The following is a 27,595-nucleotide window of genomic DNA, read 5'->3' as shown; positions in this document are numbered from 1 at the left end:
GAGATTAGACTTTGTCTGACTTGTACTGTCCAAAATTTTTTTCCCAGTCTGTAGGTTCTGTTTTTACTCTTTTGGTGAAGTCTTTTGAAGAGCACAGGTGTTTGATTTTTAGAAGATCCCAGTTATCTAGCTTATCTTTTGGGGTTTGTGCGTTGATGGTTATGGTTTGTATCCTGTTAATGCCGTGTATTGTTGTTTTTACTTTTTTTGTGGTAAAATACACATAACATAAAATTTACTGTTTTAACCATTTTTCAGTGTGCAATTCCATGACATTAAGTACATTCACAATGCTGTGTAATCATCACCAGAACTTTTCATCAGGTCAAACCATAAAATAAAAAACACACTCCCCATTCTTTCCTACTCCCCACTCCCGCTCCCCCAGTTTCTGGTAACCTATTCTACTTTCTGACTCTATGAATTAGCCTATTCTAGGATCCTCATATAAGTGGATTCGTACAATATTTGTCCCTATGTTTCTAGCTTATTTCACTTAGCATAATGTTTTCAAGGTTCATCCATGCTGTAGCATGTATCAGAGCTTCAATCCTTTCTTATAGCTGACTAATAAATATTCCACTCTATGTATATACCACATTTTGTTTATCCATTCATCTGTTGATAAACCAAACCAAACCCATTGCCATCAAGTCAATTTTGATTCATAGTGACCCCAAAGGACAGAGGAGAACTGCCCCATAGGCTTCCAAGGAGCGCCTGGTGGATTCAAACTGCCGACCTTTCGGATAGCAACCAAACGCCTAACTACCGCGCCACAAGGGCTCCTCATCTGTTGATATACACAGGTTTTACCACCTTTTTGGCTATTGTGAATAATGCTGCAATGAACACTGGAGTACAAGCACCTGCCAAATGGTTTTCCACAGTGGATGCACCATCTTACATTCCCACCAGCAACAGACAATGGTTCCAATTTTTCCACATCCCCGCTAACACATGTTATATTCTGGTGGGCTTTTGTTGTTGTTGTTTTATTTTTATAATAGCCATACTAGCTAGTGTGAAGTGGTAGCTCTCCAGTGCTAAGTTTTATTCAAGAATCAGGAAAGGAAGATGTTTATAAATAATCCCTTAACACTGAAATGCATAGATTGTTAGTGTAGATTCTTTAAGAATGATGATGTAAAAGGAATGGGCAGCATTCTCAAGTCAAGGGGTCAGGAAAAGGAGAAAAACAGATCCCAAGTCTGTTGTCTATCCTTAAAGAATGTGGAACCTGAAGTATTTATGTGTATGTACAAGTATGTGCACACTTCTGTGGTCTCTTACCCAGTCCAAAACATATCTCTAACACTGCAGGATATACTGGCCAAGGCAGAGACTACAGGTTCAAAAATGAGTTAGTAATCTAGTGCAGAAATCTAGACCAGATAGGACAGTGAAAAAATACGGCAAAATTCAGATGTGAGGATATTTCAGAGGTAAAATCAATAGGATTTTGTCACTCGATGATTAGATATAGCAGGAAACAGGCAAACTGAAGCACTCAGTTTCCAACACAATACCGGAAAAACTGTCTGACTTTATCAATAATCTTGATCTGTAGTATGGGAGGATGGAAAGACTTTGAGAGAAAGGTGAAAATAGTTTCAACATGATGAGTTAGTGACATCCAGAGATAACCAAGAAGACAGAAGAAAGAGAAAACAGATGATCAAAGAGAGATCAGGGCTAGAGGCAGGCATTTGAAAGTTATCATATTTTAAAAAATGCCCAGGAAACCAGCAAAAAAGGTTTTAATAATATTAAGTGCTATCTATTATTATATGAACTTTGCTTACTTTTACATTATCATTCTCCACACAGAAAAGTATCTACCAGAATAACACATGACAGAGCAGACATAAAACTTTTTTAAAAAACATATTAATGCAGAGTAATGAGAAAATTAAAACCAAACTTGATTTTGCCTTTTACCTACTCAATGCCAACAATTTGAAAGACCAGAAATATCCTGGGGATGACAAGTATGGGAAGAAAAGGTCATTTTCACACATTATTGGTGAGATTATAAATTGGAATATTACAACATTTCTGGAAGGAAATTTAGCAATATTCATCAGCAGAATGTATATATCTTTTGACCCAACAATTCTCCTCATAGAAATTTGTTTTAAAAATGTGCCTACAGTGTACAAAGACATACAAGAAGGTTCACTGTGGCATTACCAAAAACAACCTTGCGGTGTGATGGATCACTTTTGTGTGGTCTTTCTTGCCATGGTCTTGTAACTCCCAACAAATGACTGGGTGGGACCATGCTAATAAGGTGTATGGAACCTTAATGAGTGGATTGGTCAGTTTTGTCATCCCACTAGGCTTAAAATGAGCCATCCCAGAAGCAGGAAGGAGAGGATCTCACCACCACCAAGGAAGACGGGCCAAGAGTGGAGCACATCCTCTGGATCTGGATCCCTGTGCTGAGAAGCTACTGGAAACAGGAGACTGAGAGAGACAGAGCTGTTAACACTGAAGACAGTGAGAGGCTGTGGCAGGAGAGGCCAGCAGGAGATGGCACAGTGGGCCAGCGGAGTGAGAAAGCTGAGTGCCTCTGGGCACTTGGTGGAGCTAAGTTTGTCAACCCACAGAGCTAGAGTTGAATGCCTTCAGGCCAAGGCTTACTAGTGAAATGGGGTGCGGAGGGGCACTTACCAGCAGAGCTAAAAGAGCTCTGTAACACTTGTCTGAGTAGGGCAGAGGCGGAAGGGCCAGAGAGAGGCGTGCCTGCAAGCACAGCTGAGAAGAGGCTATTCCGACGGAAGAACTGTATCCTGAGTGTCCCTGAACCTGAAATGTAACCTGTTACTTCTCTAATAAACCCCATAAATTTTGAGTATGGTATGTGAGTTCTGCGTGGCCACTGCAATAAATTATCGAACCCAGCAAAGAAGTAGAGAGTGCCATGGGAGAGATGGTTGGTTTCAGAATTGGTAAAGATGGCTGAGAGAGGAGGCATGTCTGATCTCCACCTCATAGGAATCAGCCTTGGGCTGCTGATCTTTATTCTCCTACCCCCTTGTGAAGTTAGAGGAGGTCAGACACCACCCCAGGCCATTTTTACAAATCTGAACGTACATTCAAGAGAACTGGCTAAATGAAGTATAAAATATATTTTATAAAACTATAAAACAGAGCCACAAAGGGGGAAATAATTCCTTCTTTACTTCATACCCTTCTCTATTATTGAAATTTTTTTTCTGACAGTGAGCATCTATTAGTTTTGTGATTTGAAAAACAGTAAATTAATTTTTAATTTAACACACTGATTTTCATACAAATATATTCAAAATTCTTTGTAATTCAGTGTTTGCTCATGAAAGACACTTTGGTTCTTTTAATGTCAAAGTTTAGCACATATTAGATTCTCTCTCCTAAGTAATACAATCTCAACACAGCAGCTGGTGCCTAAATTATTCACTGGCCATTGAACTAGCACTATTGCATGGCAGCACTTGCCCTGTTAATAACATCCAGGGTGCTGAATTCCATTCATGGGAAAATGCACAAGACTCAGAAACTAATAGGCACACACATCTTGAGGTGTGTGAGGCCAAGGCTGCAATCTAATCCACAATTTCATTACATTCTATCGTCACAGAACATAAATGAGGCTATGCTCCTTTTAAAAACAAGGCTATATACTAAAAGGAAAAAAACCTTTCAAATTATCTTGATAACCTTTAAAGGTTCTTCTTCAAAATAATAAAAAGCTACTCTGAAAGTCTTCTTTATTATGTTTATTACATTATTATTACGTTTATTACATATTTTATAGCTACAATCTATAGAATTAATTTAACAAACTCACTTTGTTACCAAGCTTTTAAAAATGTTTTTGTCCTGGGCTTAACTAGTACTATTCCACATTTAGATACAACAGAACCCATGAGGAGCCAGAATGTGATGAGACGCCTTGTTTTTCCAGATCTCACAAGTTTTCTGCCTTTGACAGGGTGCAGTCTTACCACTTTTCTATCGCTTGTTTTAGTGGAAAAGATTTGAATTTTCCTTCTCTAACAGACTTCTGCTTTATACAGGTTCTAGCTTTCACAGGTTTTGCTGTATTATACCTAGTATCACTCCTGTAAGGCAAGATACTAATAACACTGCCTTTAGCCCATTAATGTGCAAAGATACAAAGCTAAGTAGCCTCCTCATGAGTCAATCAGTGTTAAAATTAGGACTAAAATTCATAGTTCCTAATTACCTAGTTCTACCCAAATTATATTATTCATATTATATCTTCTTCATATTACTGGGAGCCCTGGTGGCACAGTGGTTAACAGCTCAACTGCTAACCAAAAGGTCGGCAGTTCAAATCCACCAGCCACTCCCTGGAAACCCTATGGAGCAGTTCTACTCATCCTATAGGGTCACTATGAGTCGAAATCGATTCGACGGCAATAGGTTTTTGGTTTGGTGATACTACTGCATCATATGCCCGGATTTATCATATAAAAAGCAATATGGAAGGAATTATCATAGAGGAGTTAATTAGGGAGAATGAAGTATGAACTCTTTAAAATGGGGATAATTATTACATGGGAAACATTATTTTTCATTTCAGAAGAATAGAGGGAACGAAGGAGGAAATTGGAAAGGAAAGAAATTAGAAGTTAAAGTCCCTAGGCATGTAAGAATCATAGAATATTAGAACTGAAGGCGTCTTAGATAACCTACAGAGGCCCTAATACTTAAAGAATATCTAGACTGATATCAATCCTATTTCCAAATGGACACAATTCACTACACGGCAAGTTGGTCATATTTCTTCTCCCTCTTCCTCTTTCTAAGGAGTTCAGGTCCTGAGGTACCTAAGCAACCTTGTCTAAAATATAGTCTCATTGCACAGAGCCCAAGGGCAATGTTCTAAGCAAAGGCACTAATGCATTTGGTTCTAACACTTCAGGATTTAAAAAGAAGATGTATTTACCTTCCTTAAATAAAATACGTGTGTCAAAACTACTTGTTAATCAAGTTTGCTTGTGGTTAGCAGAATAACTTATGTGTATGGGGTGTAGGGGTTAGATTTTTCGTTACTCTAGGAGAAATTTTTTAACAATAAAAGATAGCTGAAAACAAAAGAGTTACTTTATGACAATTCTCAAACTTTTTCATCAATATAGTCTTAAAGACTAAATACCAAAAGCAAAAAACCCAAACCTGTTGCCATCAAGTTGATTTCAACTCATAGCAACCCTATAGGACAGAGGAAACTGCCCCACAGGGTTTCCAAGGAGCAGCTGGTGGATTCAAACTGCCATCCTTTCAGCTGGCAGTCAAGCTCTTAACCACAGTGTCACTAGGGTAAATACAGAGAACACTAAACTCATGACCCCAGAGAAGTGTAGAAAGCTAAACGGGTCTATGAACTTCCACATCCAATTCCAAAATATACCTGTGTTTAACATAGAAATGTTTATTTCTTTAAATTTGAGACAACAAAAAACTGACATCATTGTATCAAAACTCCCACACTATAAATACCCCTGGATATAAGCAGGAGCCAATTTTAGAAGGGAAGCCTCCTGTGATTATTGAAGAGTTCAAGGCAAGAATGAACAAATACAAGTTAAGATACTATTAAAAGGAATTCATGCATGGGTTAACAGTTACATTAAAAAAACCTCAAAAGTCCCTTCTAGCTTTAAAATTCTATGTTTCTGCTCCAGCCACTCAGTGCTTATTAAAGAGGGACATATATAAGCACTCCCTGTTTAAGTCCTCAGTGAGTGCCTATTCCACATGGAAAGTACACTTCTGTGCTAGATTTAGCACTGAAGGGTGACTACAGGATGGTTCAGGGATGACTTTATTCAGAAGGTAATGTATAAGATAAGCCTTAAAGGATGAATACAATATTCACAGGAAGAAGACAGAGGGGTATTCAGGCTTAGGCAAAAGAATAGGAATAAAAAGCACACAGCATGTTTGGAAAATATTATAATTTTGATAACTGTACTATAGTTATGCAAGATAATGTTCTTATGTTTAGGAAATACACAGTAAGTATTTTAGAGGTGAATGGGATTCATGTCTGAAACTTACTTTCAAACAATGTAGGAAAAAGTGTGTGTGTGTGTGTGTGTGTGTGTGGAGAGAGAATGATGAAATGAATGTAGTAAAATGTTAACATTTAGAACATTTGGGGAATCTGGGTGAAGGGTATACAGGAACTCTGTACTATTTTTGTAATTTTTTGTATGTCTAAAATTACTTCATATTTAAAAGTTGAGGTTTTTTTTTGTTTGTTTTTGTTTTTCATGTAAGTCCTCCTGTTATTCTCCTACAGAATGCCTTGTTCTTTTGCACGAGTATTTTACTTTTCTGTTGTTTGTCTATCCATGAAGGGAGGGATTACAGGTAGTTCCCGACTTAAAATGGGGTTCCATTCTGATGACTCCATTGTAAGTTGTCTCTAAGTAAGTCAACCACCTCATTTTTTTTTTTTTAAGTTTTCATTATTATTGCCTCTTATTATTAGTGTCTTTATAAAGCCAATCTTTATTTGTTTTTAGGCACTGGAAACATTATATATAAACTTACAGAAATGATGACATCATATTACGCACTGCAGCACTGTATGTAGTATGTATTAACAACGGTAAGATGTACAAAAAAAAAAAAAAAAGATGGTCATAAATGTGGTTTGTCCTAACTCGAATATGTCATAAGTTGGCGACTACCTGTACATTTGTTCTGTTCCTCAATGTATAACCACCACCCAGCACAGTACCTTATGTTTTATAGGCACCAAAAAGATATTTTGAATGAAAGACTTATTGACCATATTACAATTTTCTACTCACATATCTTTTCACTGATAAAATTTTAAGAGGTCTCCATCAACTGATAAATGGATGCATAAAATGCGATATATCTACACAATGGAATACTATTCAACAATGAAAAGTAGTACTGTTATATGCTATGACATGGATGAACCTTGAAAACATTATGCTAAGTGAAAGAAGTCAGTCAGAAAGGAACACATACGATTACATTTATATGATTACATTTATGCTTTATATGATTACATGTATATGAAAAGTCCAGAATAGGCAAATCTATAGAGACAGAAAGTAGGCTACCGGTTTTTTAGGCCTGAGGGAAATGGGGAGGGGGCGGGCTTACACTACGGGGTGACAGCTAAAGAGTATGGGGTTTCTTTCGGAGGTGATGAAAATGTTCTAAAATTTATTATGGTGACGGTTGCACAACTCTATGAATATACAGTAAAACCTGTGAAAGATGGAACCTGCATAAGGCGGAAACCTGTCAGAGAAAGAAAACGCAAATCTTTTCCACTAAAAGGAGATAGAGAAAAGTGGTAAGACTGCACCTTGTCAAAGGCAAAAAACTTGAGACCCAGGAAAACAATGCAGTCCCGTCAAGTTCCAGCTCTCACAGGTTTCACTGTACTAAAAGCCATTGAATTATACACTTTAAAAGGGTGAATTCTATGGTATATAAATTGTACCTCGATAAAGCTGTCAAAAAAAAAAAAACTTTAAGAGCTCTACCATGATTTCTATTTGAAGGCCTGACATATCGTAATCTATGTCACTTACTTTGGACACATTATCAGGAGGGACCAATCCCCGTAGAAGGACATCATGCTTAGTAAAGTAGAGGGTCAGAGAAAAAGATAAAGACCCTCAATACGATGAACTGACCCAGTGGCTACAACAGTGGGCTCAAGCATACCTACTATTGTGAGGATGGCAAGGACTGGGGGTCACGGTGTCGAAGCAGACTCGAGGGCGCCTAACAACAATTTATGTAGCCACAACATACGGTGTTGAAAACCACTCTCAGAAACTTCTGTGAAAACTAAACCCAGTTAACAACCTTGTATTTGTCAAATAAAGATTCTCAATCAAAAATAACTATTTATTTTATGATACAGAAAAGAAATTACCAGCAATTTCGGCACAATACTGAGCCCTTTCAGGCAAGGGTGGGTTGGTGAGAGAGAATCCTCTCAAGACCAGTCAATCCTGGCTTCTGCTCTCCTCCTGAGGCTCATTTAGAGGTCATTTCTGCCCGGAAGCCTTCTGAACCCTCTGATAAGGCTAAGTGCTCTCCTCTGAGTTTCCATAGCACCTTGCACACACCTCTGCTTTAGCATTTCCTTTTTCTCCTCCATTAAATCATGTATTAGTCACTTCTGTATCCCTAAAAAACCAAACCCATTGCCGCTGAGTCAGTTTCAACTCATAGCGACTCTACAGGACAGAGTAGAACTGCCCCATAGGGTTTCCAAGGCTGTAATCTTTATGGAAGCAGACTGCTACATCTTTCTCCTACGGAGTGGCTGGTAGGTTCAAACTGCCAACCTTATGGTTAGCAACCAAGCGCTTAAACCCTGCTCCACCAGGGCTCCTCTATATCCCTAGCACCTAGCAAAGCGCCACCAAAATGGCTCAACAAAAATTTGTCAAGTTAAACTTGTAGTCTGAATTTAAACCTTCCTGGCTTGCATCTGTCTGCCTGTCAGACTTTGATAAATAGAAAACTGTCTCAGTTTCCTATTTATCAAATAGAATTCCACTATTCGTCTTACCTAATTCATAGGGATGCTGTTTCAGAAACAAACTAGAAAATATATGTAAAAGCACTCTGAAAAAGAAATGCAGTATATATATACAGTGTTCTATTATAAAGTACCCTGTATAAAATATTAGTTATTATTCCATGAAATTGTCTGTGTACTTTGTTACAACCAATCCCTAGAGAAGGACATCATGCTTGGTAAAGTAGAAGGTCAGCGAAAAAGATGTTGACCCTCAATGAGATGAACTGACAGTAGCTGCATGGGCTCCCGTATACCTACTATTGTAAGGATGGTGCAGGATCTGGCAACATTTTGTTCTGTTATACATGGGGTTGCTATGAGTCAGAGCAGACTCCACAGTACTGCAAAACAACAATTCTGTTACAAGAACTTTTATCTTTGATACTCAAAGGTACAGCAGGAGAGGTGGCAATAACCTAAATAAGAACTGATACGTCCAAATTATTTACCATAACATACCTTACCGTCACCTATTACATGCATGTTTTTATTTCAATAGCAATTAATGCTTAACTACTCAGGAAAATAGCAAAGAATATAACTCTTATATGGGTTATTTTACAGTACATTTTCCTGTCTCTGTTTTGAAATGACTCAGAACCACAGGCTAATGTTCTATATTTAAAAACAAAACAAAAAAAAAAAAACAAGAAACCCATCACCTCAATGTTGCCACTACACCTCATAAATACAGCACCTTCTGCTGCTATATGCATTCAAGAGCCCTACGTGCTCTTGACAGAAACCATACTTAAGCAGCTGAATTTAGAACATGCTGACCTTGAGCAAATCAATGCCCTCAGCATGTACTTCTGGCTTATATCACTGCAGTAGCTAGACAGCCTCACCATCTATAGTAGTCAACAATTTCTGGCCACTGTTCCCCATCTATTTTAAGATATCCCTACTACATTTCTGTGTGGCTCAGTTCAAAGAAACAGAGTAACAAATGAACCTGTGTTTAAACACAAGTCATTTACCTTGGAATTTGGGGCACATGTGTTCCTACTGTGCTTAGCTCAAAAATATTTAATTTGGTAAATTTCCACTTACTGCTTTCATTTTTAAAATGCAATATATTTCTAACAAAGAGTAAAAAACCAAGTATAAGACATTATGCTTACTGCATAATCAGATTTATAAGTAACCTAGCCATAAGCCAAGCCAAAATTGGCAAGGTTCCAAACATAAAATAGAAATATTGAAAATGGTTACCTGCTTTTTTCATGCAAAATTACACTAGATATTAGAACAGTATGTAATTAAGGAGTATACTACCTTTTTACTAATCTAAATATTCACTAACTCTTAAATCTAATTGACATAAAGTCTGCTTTCTATTTTTTTACCTAGGCAACATTAACCAAAATGCTAGCCCTGGTCTTTGTTTACAAATAAGAACCTCATTTTGTACTTTAAACACAAAACTTGTAATTTAGCATAGCAACTGTACAGATTCTGAAAGTCAGGTAAAGTATTTACCTGAAATTTATATATAAACACAAATTAGAAACTTCAAAATTGTATTTAGCAACTATTCCCAGCTTTAATTTTTTATATTACCAACAGAGGCCCATGAAAAGGCCTAATGCTAGAAACTACTATAATAAAATATTTAGCATTTTAGATTGCTCTCTAAAGGACTAAATAAAGCTTTTTCACTTTCATCCAAAACATTTCAAATCTGGTGATGGTTGGAACAACATGATGAATATACTTAATGTCACTGAACTGTATATCTAAAGATTGCTGAAATGGCAAATGTTTTCTTATCCAGGTAAAAAAAAAAAAAAAGATTTTAAATCAAAAAAAGGAGCCTAGGTATCACAAAGAGCTAAATCTGATATGCAGCATAATGCAGGACCCAAATAAAGTGAAGTCATTTACTAACAAGTGAACTAAATATAGAGCCCAAATAGCTGGAGACCAGGGTTTATATAACATGCTAGCAGACTACTGAAAGCTCTTAAGACAGAATCCATACAGTATAAAGGGAAGAAGAGAAAAACACTTATCTTTTCATTGCTGTTAAATAAGATTATAAAATAATTTTTCCAGAAAAAAATGATCTAAAAGTTAATCTTGTATTTTATTAAATAGAAAAAATATCCAGGGGGGAGTACAAAGGAGCCAATCAAAGTGGGAGGATTCTGAAATTTAAGTGCATTATGTGTAGCTATGTTTACACATAAAATACTCTGACAATCTAATTATATGAAATATTAAATAAGACTTGCTACTCCAATCTGTTTTGTTTGAACCCTATGAAACTCTTTCCAACATTTAAAGACTTTTGTTTGATCATTAATCACCTATCATTCTTTCATGTTCTCTATTAACAATAATCAGATGTCTTTGGCATGCAACTTGGGCAGATTTTATGCCTAGATTTTAAAAATCTTTTTAAAACCTCAAATCTAAACCTTAACCAAAGCAGTCTCTTTTACCACATATACACACAAAATGATTTAATTAGTCAAAATTCAACATTTATTAAATGCATCTTCTCCTCACTTATCAACTACCTTGCTATCTGACATTCTGCATTTACGATAATAGTAAAAAGTCTATTTTGTGCATTAATGATGTACACCTGACAATAATCAATATTGAGGTGCGAGGCGAGAGTAACGTTGGTTGTGATGGTTGAAATTATGTGTCAACTTGGCTGAGCCATGATTCTCAGTAGTTTGGCAGTTAAACCAAAAAAACCCAAATCTGTTGCCGTCGAGTCAATTCTGATTCACAGAGGCCCTACAGGACGGAGTAGAACTGCCCCATCGGGTTCCCAAGGAGCAGCTGGTAGATTCAAACTGCCGACCTTTTGGTTGGCTGCCGAGCTCTTAACCACTGCGCCACCAGGGCTCCTCGGCAGTTATGTAACGATGTAATTTGGCAGTCATATGATGAGGTAGTCATCCTCCATTTTCTCATAACGTCAATTCTGCATAACGACCTGGTCTTTGGAACCTAACCACATCGACAAGTGAGGAGAGGGTGTAACCCAGAAGTTGTTGTTACCTACCTGTAGTACCGAGATTGTAGATATGTTGAACAAACAGTCTTTGACACATGACTAGCAGATCCGAAGTCTATTACTTTAACCCTGTATGGCTGCCGAACAGGATCCACCAACATAATATTCTCTGGTTTGAGGTCAGCATGAATTAAACCAAGACTTTTCAATTTTTTCAGTGCAGTGGCCACTTGTTGAAGGATGGGCCGAATTACTTTTAGTGGCAAGGGACTGAATTTATTTTGTTTCAGAAAATCGTACAAATTTTGTTCCAGCATCTCAAAGACTAAACAAGTGTGGTTACGGTGCTGAAAGCATTCATAAGCTCGTACAAAGTTATATTCATCAGCATTTTCAGTACTGAGTCTTGCTAATATGCTCACTTCTATCTGACCTTGACGTGCGTAAGAAGGATGATTCTTCAAAATTTTGATTGCCACAATTTCATTTGTCCCTCTTTTCCAGCATTTAACTACTTGGCCAAAAGTGCCTCGACCAAGAAAATCAAGGACTTCGTAAGTATTTTTCATGGAGCATAAGACTTCATGCTGTACTAACTGATAGTCACCTTCTCCAGTGGTACAATTCTGTTTTGATCCTGTAGTAGTTGTCACAACTGTCACTGGATTTCCCATGTTCGTTTGCAACATTGCAGGAAGTACGGACAATTCATCAACAATCTGCATTGCGCTGCTATGATTATCCAACTCCTCACTCTTGCGCTTCAATCCACATCGCTGGGAGCCTTCTAGTAAATTTAACCTGTTTCGCCAAGCCCCTGCCTGAGGTGCCTCTACTTGGGCTTGCTGCGCCTGAGCTATGACCTTTGTAGCACCTGCAGCGTTTTCTAAAACAACAGCACTTGTCTTCAATGAAAAGTTGTGTCCTCGAGGTCTGTTAAATGGTATCCTTGTCTGAAAAGTACTACCCTTTGTGGGAGGATGAGAATTTCCCAGGTTTCTACCATTCACATAGGTCCGTGGATAGTTTCTTTCCTGGAATACACAACTGCTTGGCTCTACTTTGAGTTTCTTCACACTACAAAAGGCACTTGACTGAGTTTGATAAACATATGGTGGGTAGACCAAGACTTGTGAGGCCATACCTGCAAAAGAAAAAGAGTAGAAGGAAGTATTAGTGAAAAAATAATTAAAAAGAAATTTAAATCTCATGAAGAAAACTTTCAAGGGTCAAGTCCATAAACCATAAAAATAATTAAATTTCATTAAAAGGTTTTTCCGTTTGAGAAGGTAAACACTTCTAACATCTTTATTTTAGTTATTTAGTGCTTCAGTCATTTTTTTTGTTACATAAAAGTTTGGGAATAAAGAGTTTAAAGGGCATTTAATAATTAATATTTACTGAGAGTAGTTCCAATGGTCAAGATAGGCCCTAGAAACTATACCAACTACTTTCCCCCCAAAAGAAACAGTTATAGATCCTTAACTGTACACATCTGGCAAAAGTAACACAGTCTATCGCCATACTCAACCAGTGACATACAGAAAACATATACATTAAGTAAGCAGTTTACAGGTATAGTACTTAAACTTAGAGCTCAAACTAATTGCCTCAGAAAAGAATCTATGCCTGTTTTAAAAATTTTTAAATATATGTTGGTAGGAATTTTAGATAAAATGAGGATGCCTGTATCATGAACAGCTGATCCTACATTCTACTCAATAACTATATTATTATCCCTTGGTATTAAAAGAGGCAAATTAATGATTTTCTACCCAGTGACATTTATATTGCCTTTCTTCTCCATTTGTATTTTATTATACAGATATTCCTTTGAACTCCCTCCAATTAATAGTCATTGTTGTTGTTAGTTGCCATCAAGTCAACTCCGACTCATGGTGACCCCACGTGTGCAGAGTACAATTGCTCCATACGGTTCTCATGGCTGTGACCTTTAGGAAGCAGGTCACCAGGCTTGTCTTCCAAGGCACCTCTGGATAGTTTTGAACCACCAATCTTTCGGTTAGTAGTCCAGTGTTTAACCATTTGTGCCACCCGGGAACTCCTAATAGTCATTAGTACACTTATATTTGAAAAATAGATTATTAAAAACCAAACATTCTAAAGTCCCCAAAGACTAAGTGACATTCTATTTATTTGGTTGCATTTTATCCCTGCATGCAAAAAGGATATAAGGTTATTGTAGGCAAAATTTCAAACATTCTAGATATACAACCATTAAGTGCACAATGATTTTGTAAATATTTAATTCTGATTTAACACAGATAAGAAAAAAGGATCTAATATTTTATGCTCACATACTAAGAACCTACTTGATTTTCTCCCTATAACCCTTATTTCAATAACTTAGAATTTACATTGTATGAAATCAATCCAGCAACTGTTGACCTATGTGTATTGTCCTATGTGTATTGTTGCTGTTGGATGCCGCTGAGTTGATTTTCGACTCATAGGAAAACCACGCTGTAGTGTTAAGTCTCATCAATATGGGAGAATAATGGCTCCCCTCGAGCCCAATCCCTTAACACTAATAAACAGGGTTTAATCCTATCATAGGAAGCCCTGGAGGTGCAACGGTTAAGTACTCAGCTGCTAACCGAAAGGCTAGCAGTTTGATCCCACCAAGGAGCTCCAAGGGAGAAAGACCTGGCAATCTGTTTCTGTAAAGATTACAACCAAGAAAACCCTAAGGTACAGTTCTACTGTCACGTGGGGTCGCTATGAGTTCTATAGGAACTCAATTAAAAAAACAAACACACACGGCACTAATCAAAAAAAGAAAAAAAAAAACCACAGAAAATAACACATGTTCGGGAGGCTGCATGGAGACTAGAACTCTTATGCACTGATGGTGGGAATGCAGAATGGTAAAACCATTTTGGAAAACAATATGATGGCTTCCTTAAAAAGCTAGAAATAGAAATACCATACAATCCAGCAATCCCACTCGTAGGAATACACCCTAGAGAAATAAGAGCCAGCACATGAATAGACATATGGACCCCCATGTTCACTGCAACATTATTCACAACAGCAAAAAGATGGAAACAACCCAAGTGCCCATCAACAGATGAATGGATAAACAAACTACAGTGCATACACACAATAAAATACTAGACAACAATAAAGAATGATGAATCTGCAAAACATCTCACAACATGGATGAATCTGGAGGGCATTACGCTGAGTGAAATAAGTCAATCACAAAAGGACAAATACTGTATGAGACCACTATTAGAAAAACTCATGAAAGGTTTGCACACAGAAAGAAACAATCTTTGATGGTTACGAGGGAGGGGAGGGTATGGTGGGAAAAATATTAACTAGACAATAGGTAAGTAGTAACTTTAGTAAAGGGTAAGACAGTACACAATACTGAGGAAGTCAGCAGAACGTGACCGATGCAAAGTCATACAAGCTTCAAAGACACATCCAAACTCCCATAGGGATCGAGTTACTGGGCTGAGGGTTGGGAACCATGGTCTCAGGGGATACCTAGCTCAATTGGCATAACACAGTTTTATAAAGGAAATGTTCTACATCCTACTTTGGTGAGTAGCGTCTAGGGTCTTAATAGCTTGTTAGGGGCCATCTAAGATAGATCTACTGGTTCCACCCAATCTGGAGCAAAGGAGAATGAAAAAAACCAAAGAAACAAGGGAAGATTAGTCCAAACAACTAATGGAACACAACTACCACAGCGTCCAAAGACTGAGTCCAGCACAATTATATGGTGCCTGGCTACCACCACCAACTGCTCTGACAGCAATTACAATAGAGGGTCCTAGACAGAGCAGGAGAAAAATGTAGAACAGAATTCTAACTCACAAAAAAACCCCACACTTACTGGTCTGACAGAGGCTGGAGAAACCCTTAGAGTATGGCCCATGGACACCCTTTTAACTTAGTACTGAAGTCACTCCTGAAGTTCACCCTTCAGCCAAAGATTAGACAGGTCTATAAAACAAACAAAAGACCACTTTACAGTGTTAAAAAGCAAAGATGTCACCTTGAAGACTATGGTGCACCTGATCCAAGCCATGGTGTTTTTAATCACCTCATATGCATGTAAAAACTGGACAATGAATAAGGAAGAACGAAGAAGAATTGACGCCTTTGAACTGTGGTGCTGGCAAAGAATTCTGAATATACCATGGACTGCCGAAAGAACAAACAAATATGTCTTGGAAGAAGTACAACCAGAATGTTCCTTAGAAGCAAGGATAGTGAGACTTCATCTCACATACTTAGGACATGTTATCAGGAGGGACAGTTCCTGGAGAAGGACATCGTGCTCGGTAAAGGAGAGGTAAGCAAAAAAGAGGAAGACCTTCAAGGAGATGGACTGACACAGTTGATGCAACAATGGGCTCAAGCATAACAAAGACTGTGAGGATGGCGCAGGACCGGGCAGTGTTTCGTTCTGTTCTACATAGGGTCACTATGAGTCAGAACTGACTCGATGGCATCTAACAATAACACATGTAGTTCAACAATGTATACGAGACTAAATGGGCACATCGGCCCAAAAGCAAAGACAAGAAGGCAGGAAGGGACAGGAAAACTGGACAAATGGAAACAGGGAACCCGAGGTCAAAAACAGGAGAGTGTTGACACGTCGTAGGTTTGGCAACCAACGTAGCAAAACAATTTGTGTACTAATTTTTTAATGAGAAACTAATTTGCTCTGTAAACTTTCATCTAAAGCACAATAAAACCAACAAACACAACAACAACAAATCCTGAGTATCATACTGGAAAAACTGTACTTACATAGTTATTCAATATACCACCAAACTAGTTGGTCTGTAAAGGTTAAGTCTAATCAACCACTTGATAGAACACCACTTTAAATAACACTTCATGTGTTTCACAGCACAAAATTATCTTGGAACCTCCCTCAGGGTGAAATCCTTATTCAAATGATTAATTGTAATAATAATAAGATAGAAGATAGGTGCTTTGCATGATGTTCTAATTAACATCCTCCACATCTACCCTTGAACACTTAGCAAATTCCTTTAGATTCAGATGAAGGTAATGTAATACCTTCTTACTGAAGCATTTCCTGAGATACAGACACTCACCACTCAACTTCTAGGCAGAACTGGACACTCAAGGCTCTCTCTTCTAATTAGCATCCATTACACTATATTACATTACTTTTTAATTGTAAGTGTATACATTTGTCTGTCCTACTAGATCTGAAACAAAGTGCCTAGGATACAGAGCTGATGTTCAATAAATGTTGGTTGGTTGAATTAATTTCAAAATACCTCCATTCTCCACAATTAAAGAATCTGTAAGTGACGTCTGGGGTCTTAAAAGCTTGCAAGTGGCCATCTAAGATGCATCAATTTGTCCCAACCACATGGAGTAAAGGAGAATGAAAAACACCAAAGACACAAGGAAAGTATTAGCCCAAGAGACAGAACGGGCCACGTAAACCAGAGACTTCATCTGCCTGAGACCAGAAGAACTAGATGGTGCCCAGCTACCACCAGTGACCGCCCTGACAGGGAACACAACAGAAAGTCCCTGACGGAGCAGGAGAAAAGTGGAGTGCAGAACTCAAATTCTAGTAAAAAGATCAGACTTAATGGTTTGACTGAGACTGAAGGGACCCTGGAAGACATGGCCCCCAGACTCTCTGTTAGACCAAAACTAAAACCATTCCCCAGGTCAACTCTTCAGACAAAGATTAGACTGGACTATGGGACATAAAATGATACTCGTGAGGTGTGTGCTTCTTAGCTCAAGTAGATACATGAGACTAAATGGGCAGCTCTTGTCCAGAGGCGAGATGCGAAGGAAGAGAGGCTGAGGAGCTGGTTGAATGGACACCGGAAATCCAGGGAGGAAAGGAGGAGTGTGCTGTCATAGTAGAAGGAGAGCAATTAGGGTCAGATAACAATGTATGTATAAATGTTTATATAAGAGACTAACTTGAAATGTAAACTTTCACTTAAACTACAATAAACAAAAAAAAAGAAGAATCTGTAGTGTATTAATCGTGCACTCTATTATTTTAACAAATGGCAAACATCAATTATTTAACTCAGAAACAACAGACTCCCATCACAATATGTAAGTGTATTAATAACAAAAACAATAACAGCTACCACCTACTGAGGGGCATTGGTGGCTTATTGGTAGAATTCTCACCTTCCATGTGGGAGATCTGGGTTCAATTCCTAGCCAAGGCACCTCATGAGCTGCTATCACCCATCTGCAGTGGAGGTTTAGGTGTTGCTTTGATGCTGAGCAGGTTTCAGTGGTGCTACCAGACAAAGAGGGACTAAGAAGAAAGGCCTGAAAATCTACTTCTGAAAACCAGCCAATTAAATCCCATGGATCATGATGGTCCAATCTGCAACTGATCATGGAGATGGCAAAAAAAACTGAAGCCCAGTAGGATAAGATAATTAGCCCAAGGTCACGTAGCTAGGGTATGCTAGAAGAAATGCTGCTAGGTGCCGTCTAGTCAGTTCTGACTCATAGCGACCCTATGTAAAACAGAAAACACTGCCCAGTCCTGTGCCATGTTGTTAATGCTTGAGCCCATTGTTGCAGCCACTGTGTCAGTCATCTCATTCAGGGTCTTCCCCTCTTTCACTGACCCTCCACTTTACCAAGCTGATGTCCTTCTCCAGGGACTGTCCCTCCTGATAACAGGTCCAAAGTATGTGAGACAAAGTTTTGCCATCCTTGCTTCTAAGGAACATTCTGGCTTTACTTCATCCAAGACATAACTGTTCATTCTTCTGGCAGTCCGTGGAATATTCAATATTCTTCGCCAACAACATAATTCAAAGCCATCAACTCTTCTTCAGTCTTCTTTACTCACTGTCCAGCTTCTGCATGTATATGAAACGACTGTCAACAGCATGGCTTGGGTCAGGCGCACCTTAGTCCTTCAAGTGACATCTTTGCTTTTTAGCATTTTAAAGGGGTCTTTAGCAGCATATTTGCCCAATGCAATGCGTCGTTTGATTTCTTGACTGCTGCTTCCATGGGCATTGATTGTGGATCCAAGTAAAACGAAATCCTTGACAACTTCAGTATTTTCTCCATTTATCGTTATGTTGCTTTTTGGTCCAGTCAGGAGCATTTCTGCTTTCTTCTGTTGAAGTGTAATCCATAATGAAGGCTGTAATCTTTGATCTACATCAATAAATACTTTCAAGTCCTCTTCACTTTCAGCAAGCAAGGTTGTATCATCTGCATATCACAGGTTGTTAATGAGTCTTCCTCCAATCCTGATGCCCCATTCTTCTTCATACAGTCCAGCTTCTCCAATTATTTGCTCAGCATACAGACTGACTAAGTATGGTGAAAGAATTCAACCCTGATGCACACGTTTCCTGATTTTAAACCATGCAGTATCTCCTCGTTCTCTTTGAACAACTCCCTCTTGGTTCATGTACAGGTTCCTCATGAGCACAACTAAAGCATTCTGGAATTCCCATTCTTTTGTATGTTATTCATAATTTGTTATGATCCACACAGTCGAGCGCCTTTGCACAGTCATTAAAACACAGGTAAACATCTTTCTAGTATTCTCTGCTTTCAGCCAAGATCCATCTGACATCAGCAATGATATCCCTCGTTCTATGTCCTCTTCTAAATCTGGCTTGAATTTCTGGCAATTCTCTACTGATGTACTGCCACAACCACGTTTGAATGATCTTCAGCAAAATTTTACTTACGTGTGATATTAATGATACTGTTCGATAATTTCTGCTTTCTGTTGGATCACCTTTCTTGGGAATAGGCACAAATATGACCTCTTCCAGTCAGTTTCAGGGAGCTGTCTTCCACATTTCTTGACATAGACAGTGAGCGCTTCCAGTGCTTACATTCGTTTGTTGAAACATCTCAATTGGTATTCCATCAATTTCTGAAGCCTTGTTTTTCGCCAGTATGTCTTCATTGCAGCTTGGACTTCTTCCTTTAGTACCATCAGTTCTTGATCATATGCTATCTCCTGAAATGGCTGAACGTCAACCAATTCTTTCTGGTATAGTGACTGTGTATTCCTTCCATCTTCCTTAGATGCTTCCTGCATCGTTTAATATTGTCCCTGTACAATCTTTCAATATTCCAACTCGAAGACTGAATTCTCTCTTCAGTTCTTTCAGTCTGAGAAATGCTGAGCGTGTTCTTCCCTTTTATTTTTCTAACTCTAGATCTTTGCGCATTTCATTTAAATAGTTTACATTCTCTTCTCAAGCCACCCTTTGAAATCTTCTGTTCACCTCTTATACGTCATAATTTCTTGCGTTTGCTTTAGCTACTCTACATTCAAGAGCAAGCTTCAGAGTCTCTTCTGATATCCATTTTGGTCTTTTCTTTATTTACTGTCTTTTTAATGACCTCTTGCTTTCTTCATATATAATGTCCTTGGTGTCGTTCCACAGCTTGTCTGGTCTTCAGTCATTAGTATTCGATGTGTCAAATTTATCCTTTAGATGGTCTGTAAATTCAGGTAGAATATACTCAAGGTCAGACTTTGGCTTCTGTGGACCTGTTCTAATTGTCTTCTGCTTCAATTTGAACTTGCTTATGAGCAACTGATGGTCTGTTCCACCGGTGGCCCCTGGCCTTGTTCTGACTGAGGATATTGAGTTTTCCATCATCTCTTTCCACAGATAGTCTGTTTGATTTCTGTGTAGTCCATCCAGCGAGGTCCACGTGCCCTTTATGTTGATGAAAACAGGTATTTGCAATGAAGACGTCATTGGTCTTGCAAAATTCTATCACTTGATCTCCGGCATCATTTCTATCACCAAGATCATATTGTTCAACTACTGATCCTTCTTCATTTCCAACTTTCATATTCTAATCATCGTAATTATCAATGCATCTTGATTGCACGTTTGAAAAATTTCTGACTGCAGAAGTTGGCAAAAATCTTCAATTTCCTCGTCTTTGGCATTAGCAGTTGGTGTGTAAATTTAGTAGTTGTATTAACTGGTCTTCCTTGTAGGCATATGGATATTATTCTATTACTGACAGTGTTGTACTTCAGGATTGATCTTGAAATGTTCTTTTTGACAATGAATTCAACACCATTTCTCTTCAATTAGTCATTCCCAGCATAGTAGACCATATGATTGTCTGATTCACAATAGCTATTACCAGTGTATTTCAGCTCATTAATGCCTAGGATATCAATGTTTATGCATTTCATTTTATTTCTGACGATTTCCAATTCTCCTAAATTCATACTTCATATATTCCACATTCCTAGTATTAATGGATGTCTGCAGCTGTTTCTTCTCATTTTGAGTCATGTCACATCAGCAAACGAAGGTCCCGAAAGCTTGACTCTATCCATGTCATTAAGGTCAACTCTACACTGAGGACGCAGCTCTTTCCCCAGTCGTCTTTTGAGTGCTTTCCAACCTGAGGGGCTCATCTTCTGGCATTATATCAGATAATGTTCCACTGCTATTCATAAGGTTTTCACTGGCTAATTTTTTCAGAAGTAGACTGTCAGGTCCTTCTTCCTAGTCTATAAACTATCTTAGTCTGGAAACTCACCCAAAACCTGTCCATCATGGGTGACCCTGCTGGTATTTGAAATACCAGTGGCATAGCTTCCACCATCACAGCAACGTGCAAGTCCCCACAGTACGACAAACTGACAGATGTGTGGGGAAGTAAACAGACCGCCCTTCAAATAAAAGGCATGAATTTATATGCTTTTGAATCTCCTGGAGTCTCTGGGTGGTGCAAACAGTTAATGACCTTGCCTGCTAACCAAAAGTTTGGAGGTTCAAGTCCACCCAGAGGCACCTCGGAAGAAAGGCTTAGCAATCTACTCCCGAAAAATCAGTCATTGAAAACCTATGAATTACAGTTCTACTCTGACACTCATGGAGTTGCCATGAGTCGGAATTGACTCAACAGCAACTGGTTAACAAAAATGCAAATGGACATATCTTCTAATCTGGAAATTCAGGCAACTGAGACATAACAAAACAAGAATATTCACTGCACCACTGTGTAAAGCAACAATATACTGGAAATAATCTAAACATCCTTCAAAAAGGCACTGGTTAAATACACCTTGATACATTCATGTAATGGACCAACTACAGTCTTTAAAAAGAATGAAAACAATCTATTTACCCTGTTATGGTTTGATTCCCATAATAGTATTGTTGTAAGAAAAAAAAGGTGTAGAAAAATGTGTATTTTACAATAGGGGTTACCACGTGTGCTTAACTAAGAAAAAAAAGGAGTATGTGTGTATATATACGTGTGTCTGTGCATAAATATATATAATTATATACACACGTATATATGCATTGAATATCTGTAGCTACATAAAGAAACTTTGTCTTTGAGGAGAGTAACAAGAATACTGAGAGATGAGAAAGATTTACTTTTCGCTGTACATTATGTTTTACCACTTTAATAAGTTTTGTACCATATACATGTATTACCTGTTCAAAAATAGGTTTAATCATTTGGGAACTTATTAAAATATATACATTTCATATTTACAGATGAAATATCTGGGATCTGCTTCAAAGTAATTACAAAAGAAGAAAAAGTGGACAGGGATATGAATGAAATGAGATTTACCATAAATCGTTAATTGTTGAAGCTGGATGAAGGGTACATGGGGTTCATTATACGATCCTGTCTATTTCTGTATTTGTTTGCAAAAGTTAAATAAATAAATATATACTTCACCCAGAAAGACTGTGATTCAGTAGGTCTGTGGGGAGATCCAGGCATCTCTAAATACACAAATCTCTCAAATCCATTCAGATTCACACCAAAATCTGTGAACGAAAGATCTAATGGACCCAAGGACCCGCAAATGAGACTAGCTAAAGGAAGCTTACAAAAGGCCATTATTCGCCAACCAATTCCTAACCGCTATGCTCTATAGGACCAATCTCAAAGGGGACTTTGGAAAATTAAACACATATAGGAATATAACATAATATGCATAGCACATCAGAAAAAGGGGTGATGCTAGAGATAGTTATAATAGACTACAAGGAAAGAACTCTAAATTACTAATTAACTTCACCACTGTGACTCCCTGCAATATCCAGGTATTAAGTCTTTCCCTTCTCCTACCCTTCATCAGATAAACGTACAACCTGGTAAGAATATCTTACACCTGGCTTTTATAATTTTACAAAATCCTGTTTCCCGGGAGCTGTTGATGTCCATGGAGCCCAAAACAATGTTTCAGTATAATACTGTTTCCTATTATTTTTCATTGTGATATATACTATGTTATACTTCTGAGCTATATTATTCATGACTTTGTAATCTGTTCTTATCAACTGACTAAGAAATGAAGTTTTGAAATACTACTCCACTGTAGCCTGGAGCTGTCTATAAAATATTACTCAAGAGGACAGTGAAGACTCCTATTAGATCAACCATTAAGCTTCCATTCCTCAGGCTTAATAATCTCACGCTCTTTAACCTTGATTAACAGACTTTATTTTTCCAATCCTCTAATAAACTTTAAGACCCATATGAAGTCTATCCAAATTCTTCACATCCTTTTACAAGTATCATACCAGCAAACTAACCAATATTGACAACCACAGCCATGGGTCTGATCATGGCTAACCACAATGGAATATGTTTCTTTCTTTTTTTATTACACATAATATCATGCCTTCTTGAAAAGGGAGGGAGGGAACAGAGAGAAATGCTTTACTAACTTATATCCAATTTAGCAGCCAACGTAAAAATTGTGAATCATTTTCTGCTAAACTCCTACAAAGCCCATGTACAATTTGGGTTCTTCTTTTAAATGTACTCTGACATTTCAAGTAGATTTAATGTCTTTGTTGTTGCTATTGTTGTTTTGTTTTTTTCAAAAGGCAACAATGCCTTGCCTTCTCTTTACTCAACTTTCTTCTTCTTGTTGTTTAAATCTAATTCTTTCTTCATCAATATGGGCTACACTAACTCCTGGAACTTGATGTCATCAGTAGCCATAACAAGTAAACTTTCTATTCTTTCATTTGCGTTAGAGAGGAAGAATATTAAACATTATACCTAAGACTAAGCTCTATGGAAACCCATATATTAGCTGGACAATCCCAGTTTTCCCCAGTTTTTGCAGGCTGCCACAGAAAAGTATAGAAATTATTAAATTGTTAAAACATATTTTGAAATAGGATATAAATATGAAAATATGATGACTAGCAGAAAAAAGTTTTAAAGATCTACTAAGAAATAATTTTAAAAAATAAATAAAAGTTTTAAAAAAAAGACAGAAAAATTATAATTTTTACCTGAAGAGTAACCCAGGGCACTAAAAGATTAACTCATAATAAACAAGGATAAAAGACCAAAGAATTAAATTTTTAGCCAATAGTATACAATATAAATTACAAAATATAATAATTTAAAACTTTTATTTATTAAATAAATAATATTAAATAAAACAAAAATAAGCAATGTAACAAGCAAAATAAGTTATCTCAATGAAAGTTATTTAGGAGATATTTTCAATCCACTGGAAATAAGATGTTACATTAGATTAAAGTAAATTTTGATTCCATTAACATAAAAACAACACATTCAAGATATCTTTTCTGAACTCATCTAGCAACTCTGTTTCCAGAATATATAAAATAAGTAGATTCAAGTGCAGTAACACTTTGAAAAACAAACTTATTACCGCTTTTAAAGGGAAATAGGCAGGAAATGAAAAATAGTTAAAGGTGCTTTGCCAGATAAAATGTACCAATTCACTTTTAATCTGGCAGTTTCAAAGCTAACTGAGTTAGAGGACTGTCCTAGGTGAAATCAGTAATAATATCTTATGCTGTACATAGTTTGGGTAGTACTAAATTGACTAATAATATATTCTTAGTCAAATTACACACAAATGCATTACAGACTGTAAGTGTCCTTTATTATGGTGTGATCAGCACTAGAGACAAAAAGAACTGACAAACAATGTAAAAATCACAGCGAGCATGCTAAAAAAACAAAAAGGAAAACACACAAGCAGGTGCTTTTCTACCTACTGTTAAGTCCTAAGGAAACCCTGGTGGCGTACTGGTTAAGAGCTACGGCTGCTAACCAAAAGGCTGGCAGTTCGAATCCACAAGGCGCTTCTAGAAAACCCTATGGGGCAGCTGTACCCTGTCCTATAGGGTCACTATAAGTCAGAATCGATTTGACAGCAACGGGTTTGGTTTGGTTTTGATTTATCAGATCCTTGAGGAGTCATGGTGGCGTAGTGGTTAAGACCTACAGCTGCCAACCAAAAGGTCAGCAGTTCAAATCCACCAGGTGCTCCTTGGAAACGCTATGGGGCAGTTCTACGCTGTCCTATAGTGTCTCTATGAGTTGGAATCAACGCGACGGCAACGGGTTTCGTTTGGTTTTGGTTCAAGTCCTAGAGGAGTCCTGGTGGCACAGTAGTTAAGCACTTGGCTGCTAACCTTAAGGTTGGCAGTCCGCTTCCACAAACATCACAGCCTTGGAAACCCTGTGGGGCAGTTATACTGTGTACTATAGGGTCACTATGAGTCAGAATAATCAACTCGATGGCAACAGATCTGGTTTTGGGTTTTCTACCAAGTCCTGTCTTATTCCTTCCCATGCACCTGTCAGTTTGTCATATTCTGGTGGCTTGCGTGTTGCTGTGATGCTAGAAGCTACGCCATCAGTATTTCAAATACCAGCACGGTCACCCATAGTGGACAGGTTTCAGCTCAGTTTCCAGACTAATGAAGACTAGGAAGAAGGACCTGGAGGTCTACGTTCAAAAAAATTAGCCACTGAAAACCTTATGAATAGCAACGGAACACTGTCTGATACAGTGTCCGAAGATGAGCTCCTCAGTTTGAAAGGCTCTCAAAATACCACTGGAGAAGAGCTGCCTCCTTAAAGCAGAGTCGACCTTAATGACATGGATGGAGTTCAGCTTTCGGGACCTTCATTTGCTGATGTGCTACGACTCGAAAAGAGAAGAAACAGCTACAAACATCCATTAATAATAGGAATGTGGAATGTACAAAGCATGAATCTAGGAAAATTGGAAATTGTCAAAAATGAAATGGAACACATAAACACTAATATTCTAGGCATTAGTGAGCTGAAAGGCACTGGTATTGACCATTTTTAATTGGACAATTATATGGACTACAATGCCGGGAACGACAACTTGAAGAAGCCTGGCATTACATTCATTGTCAAAAAGAACATTTCAAGATCTATCCTGAAGTACAACGCTGTCAGTGATAGGATAATATACTTATGCCTTCAAGGATGACCAGCTAATATGACTATTATTCAATTTATGCAGCAACCACTAAAGCCAAAGATTAAGAAGATTTTTACCAACTTCTGCAGTCTGAAATTGATCAAACATGCAATCAAGATGTATTGCTAATTACTAGCAACTGGAATGCACAAGTTGGAAACAAAAAAGAAGGATCACTACTTAGAAAATATGGCCTTGGTGATAGAAATGATGCCGGAGATTTTATGATAGAATTCTGAAAGACCAATGACTTCTTCATTGCAAATTATCTCTTTTCATCAACATAAACGGCGACTATACACGTGGACCTCGCCAAATGGAACACATAGGAATCAAACAGACTACATCTGTGCAAAGAGACGATGGAAAAGCTCAATATCATCAGTCAGAACAAGGCCAGGGGCTGACTGCGGAACAGACCACCAACTGTTCATATGCAAGTTCAAGTTGAAACTGAAGAAAATTAGAACAAGCCCACAAGAGCCAAAGTACAATCTTGAGTGTATCGCACCTGAATTTAGAGACCATCTCAAGAATAAATTTGACTCACTGAACACTAATGACCAAAGACCAGGTGAGCTGTGGAAGGATATCATACATGAAGGAAGCAAGAAGTCATTGAAAAGACAGGAAAGAAAGAAAAAACAAAAATGGATGTCAGAAGAGACTCTGAAAGCTGTTCTTTAACACTCAGTAGCTAAAGCAAATGGAAGAAATGATAACAAGGAGAAGAGCTAAACGAAAGATTTCAAAGGGCGGCTTGAGAAGACAAAATAATGACAATTTCAAAGACCTGGAGTTAGAAAACCAAAAGGAAAGAACATGCTCAGCATTTCTCAAGCTGAAAGAACTGAAGAGAAAATTCAAGCTTCCAGTTGCAATACTGAAGGATTCTATGGGCAAAATATTGGACAACACAGGAGGAATCAACAGAAGATGGAAGAAATACACAGAATCACTATACCAAAATGAATTGGTCAATATTCAACCATTTCAGGGGGTATCATACGATTGATAATTAATGCTACTGAAGGAAGAAGTCCAAACAGCAGTGAAGACACTGGCAAAAAACAAGTCTCCAGGAACTGATGGACAGATGCAGCACTGGAAGTGCTCACTGGTCTATACTAAGAAATCTGGAAGATAGCTACCTGGCCAACTGACTGGAAAAGATGCACATTTGTGCTTATTCCAAAGAAAGATGATCCAACAGAATGGGGAAATTATTGAACAATATCATTAATATCACACACAAGTAAAATTTTGCAAAAGATCATTCAAAAACATCTGCAGCAGTACGTGGAACGAGGGACTTCACTGCTGATATCAGATGGATATTGGCTGAAAGAAGAGAATACGAGAAAGATGTTTACCTGTGTTTTACTGACTACGCAAAAGCATTCAACTGTGTGGATCGTAATAAATTATGGATCCTAACAAATTATAAGGAATAGGAATTCCAGAACACTTAACTGTGCTCATGAAGAACCTGTACATAGATCACGATGCAGTCGTTTGAACAGAACAAGGTTTAAAATCAGGAAAGGCGTGCATCAGGGTTGTATCCTTTCACTATACTTATTCAATCTGTATGCTAAGCAAATAATCCGAGATGCTGGACTATATGAAGAATAACAAGACAACAAGATTGGAGGAAGACTCATTAACAACCTGTGATATGCAGATGACACAACCTTGCTTGCTGAAAGTGAAGAGGACTTGAAGC

General features: G+C 37.8%; 1 protein-coding gene across 7 annotated transcripts in view; it reads right to left on the bottom strand.

The window, feature by feature from the left end:
- The window catches only part of HIPK3 (homeodomain interacting protein kinase 3), a 96,125-nt gene that overhangs the window by 48,218 nt on the left and 20,312 nt on the right, over positions 1-27,595 (bottom strand). For 6 of the 7 annotated variants that reach the window (XM_023738158.1, XM_023738168.1, XM_023738181.1 and 3 more), the window contains exon 2: positions 11,628-12,723. In XM_023738158.1, the coding sequence (XP_023593926.1) occupies positions 11,628-12,721 (1,094 nt within the window). In that variant the 5' untranslated portion in view covers positions 12,722-12,723. Of the gene's footprint in view, positions 1-11,627; positions 12,726-27,595 lie in introns of those variants that run through there. The other variant, XM_012557165.2, reaches the window with a different exon arrangement.

This window comes from Trichechus manatus, unplaced genomic scaffold (assembly GCF_000243295.1).
Source record: "Trichechus manatus latirostris isolate Lorelei unplaced genomic scaffold, TriManLat1.0 scaffold00006, whole genome shotgun sequence".
Lineage (NCBI taxonomy): Eukaryota > Metazoa > Chordata > Mammalia > Sirenia > Trichechidae > Trichechus > Trichechus manatus.
Note: the sequence above shows the minus strand (reverse complement) of the source record. Positions and strands in the feature narration are given on the sequence as shown.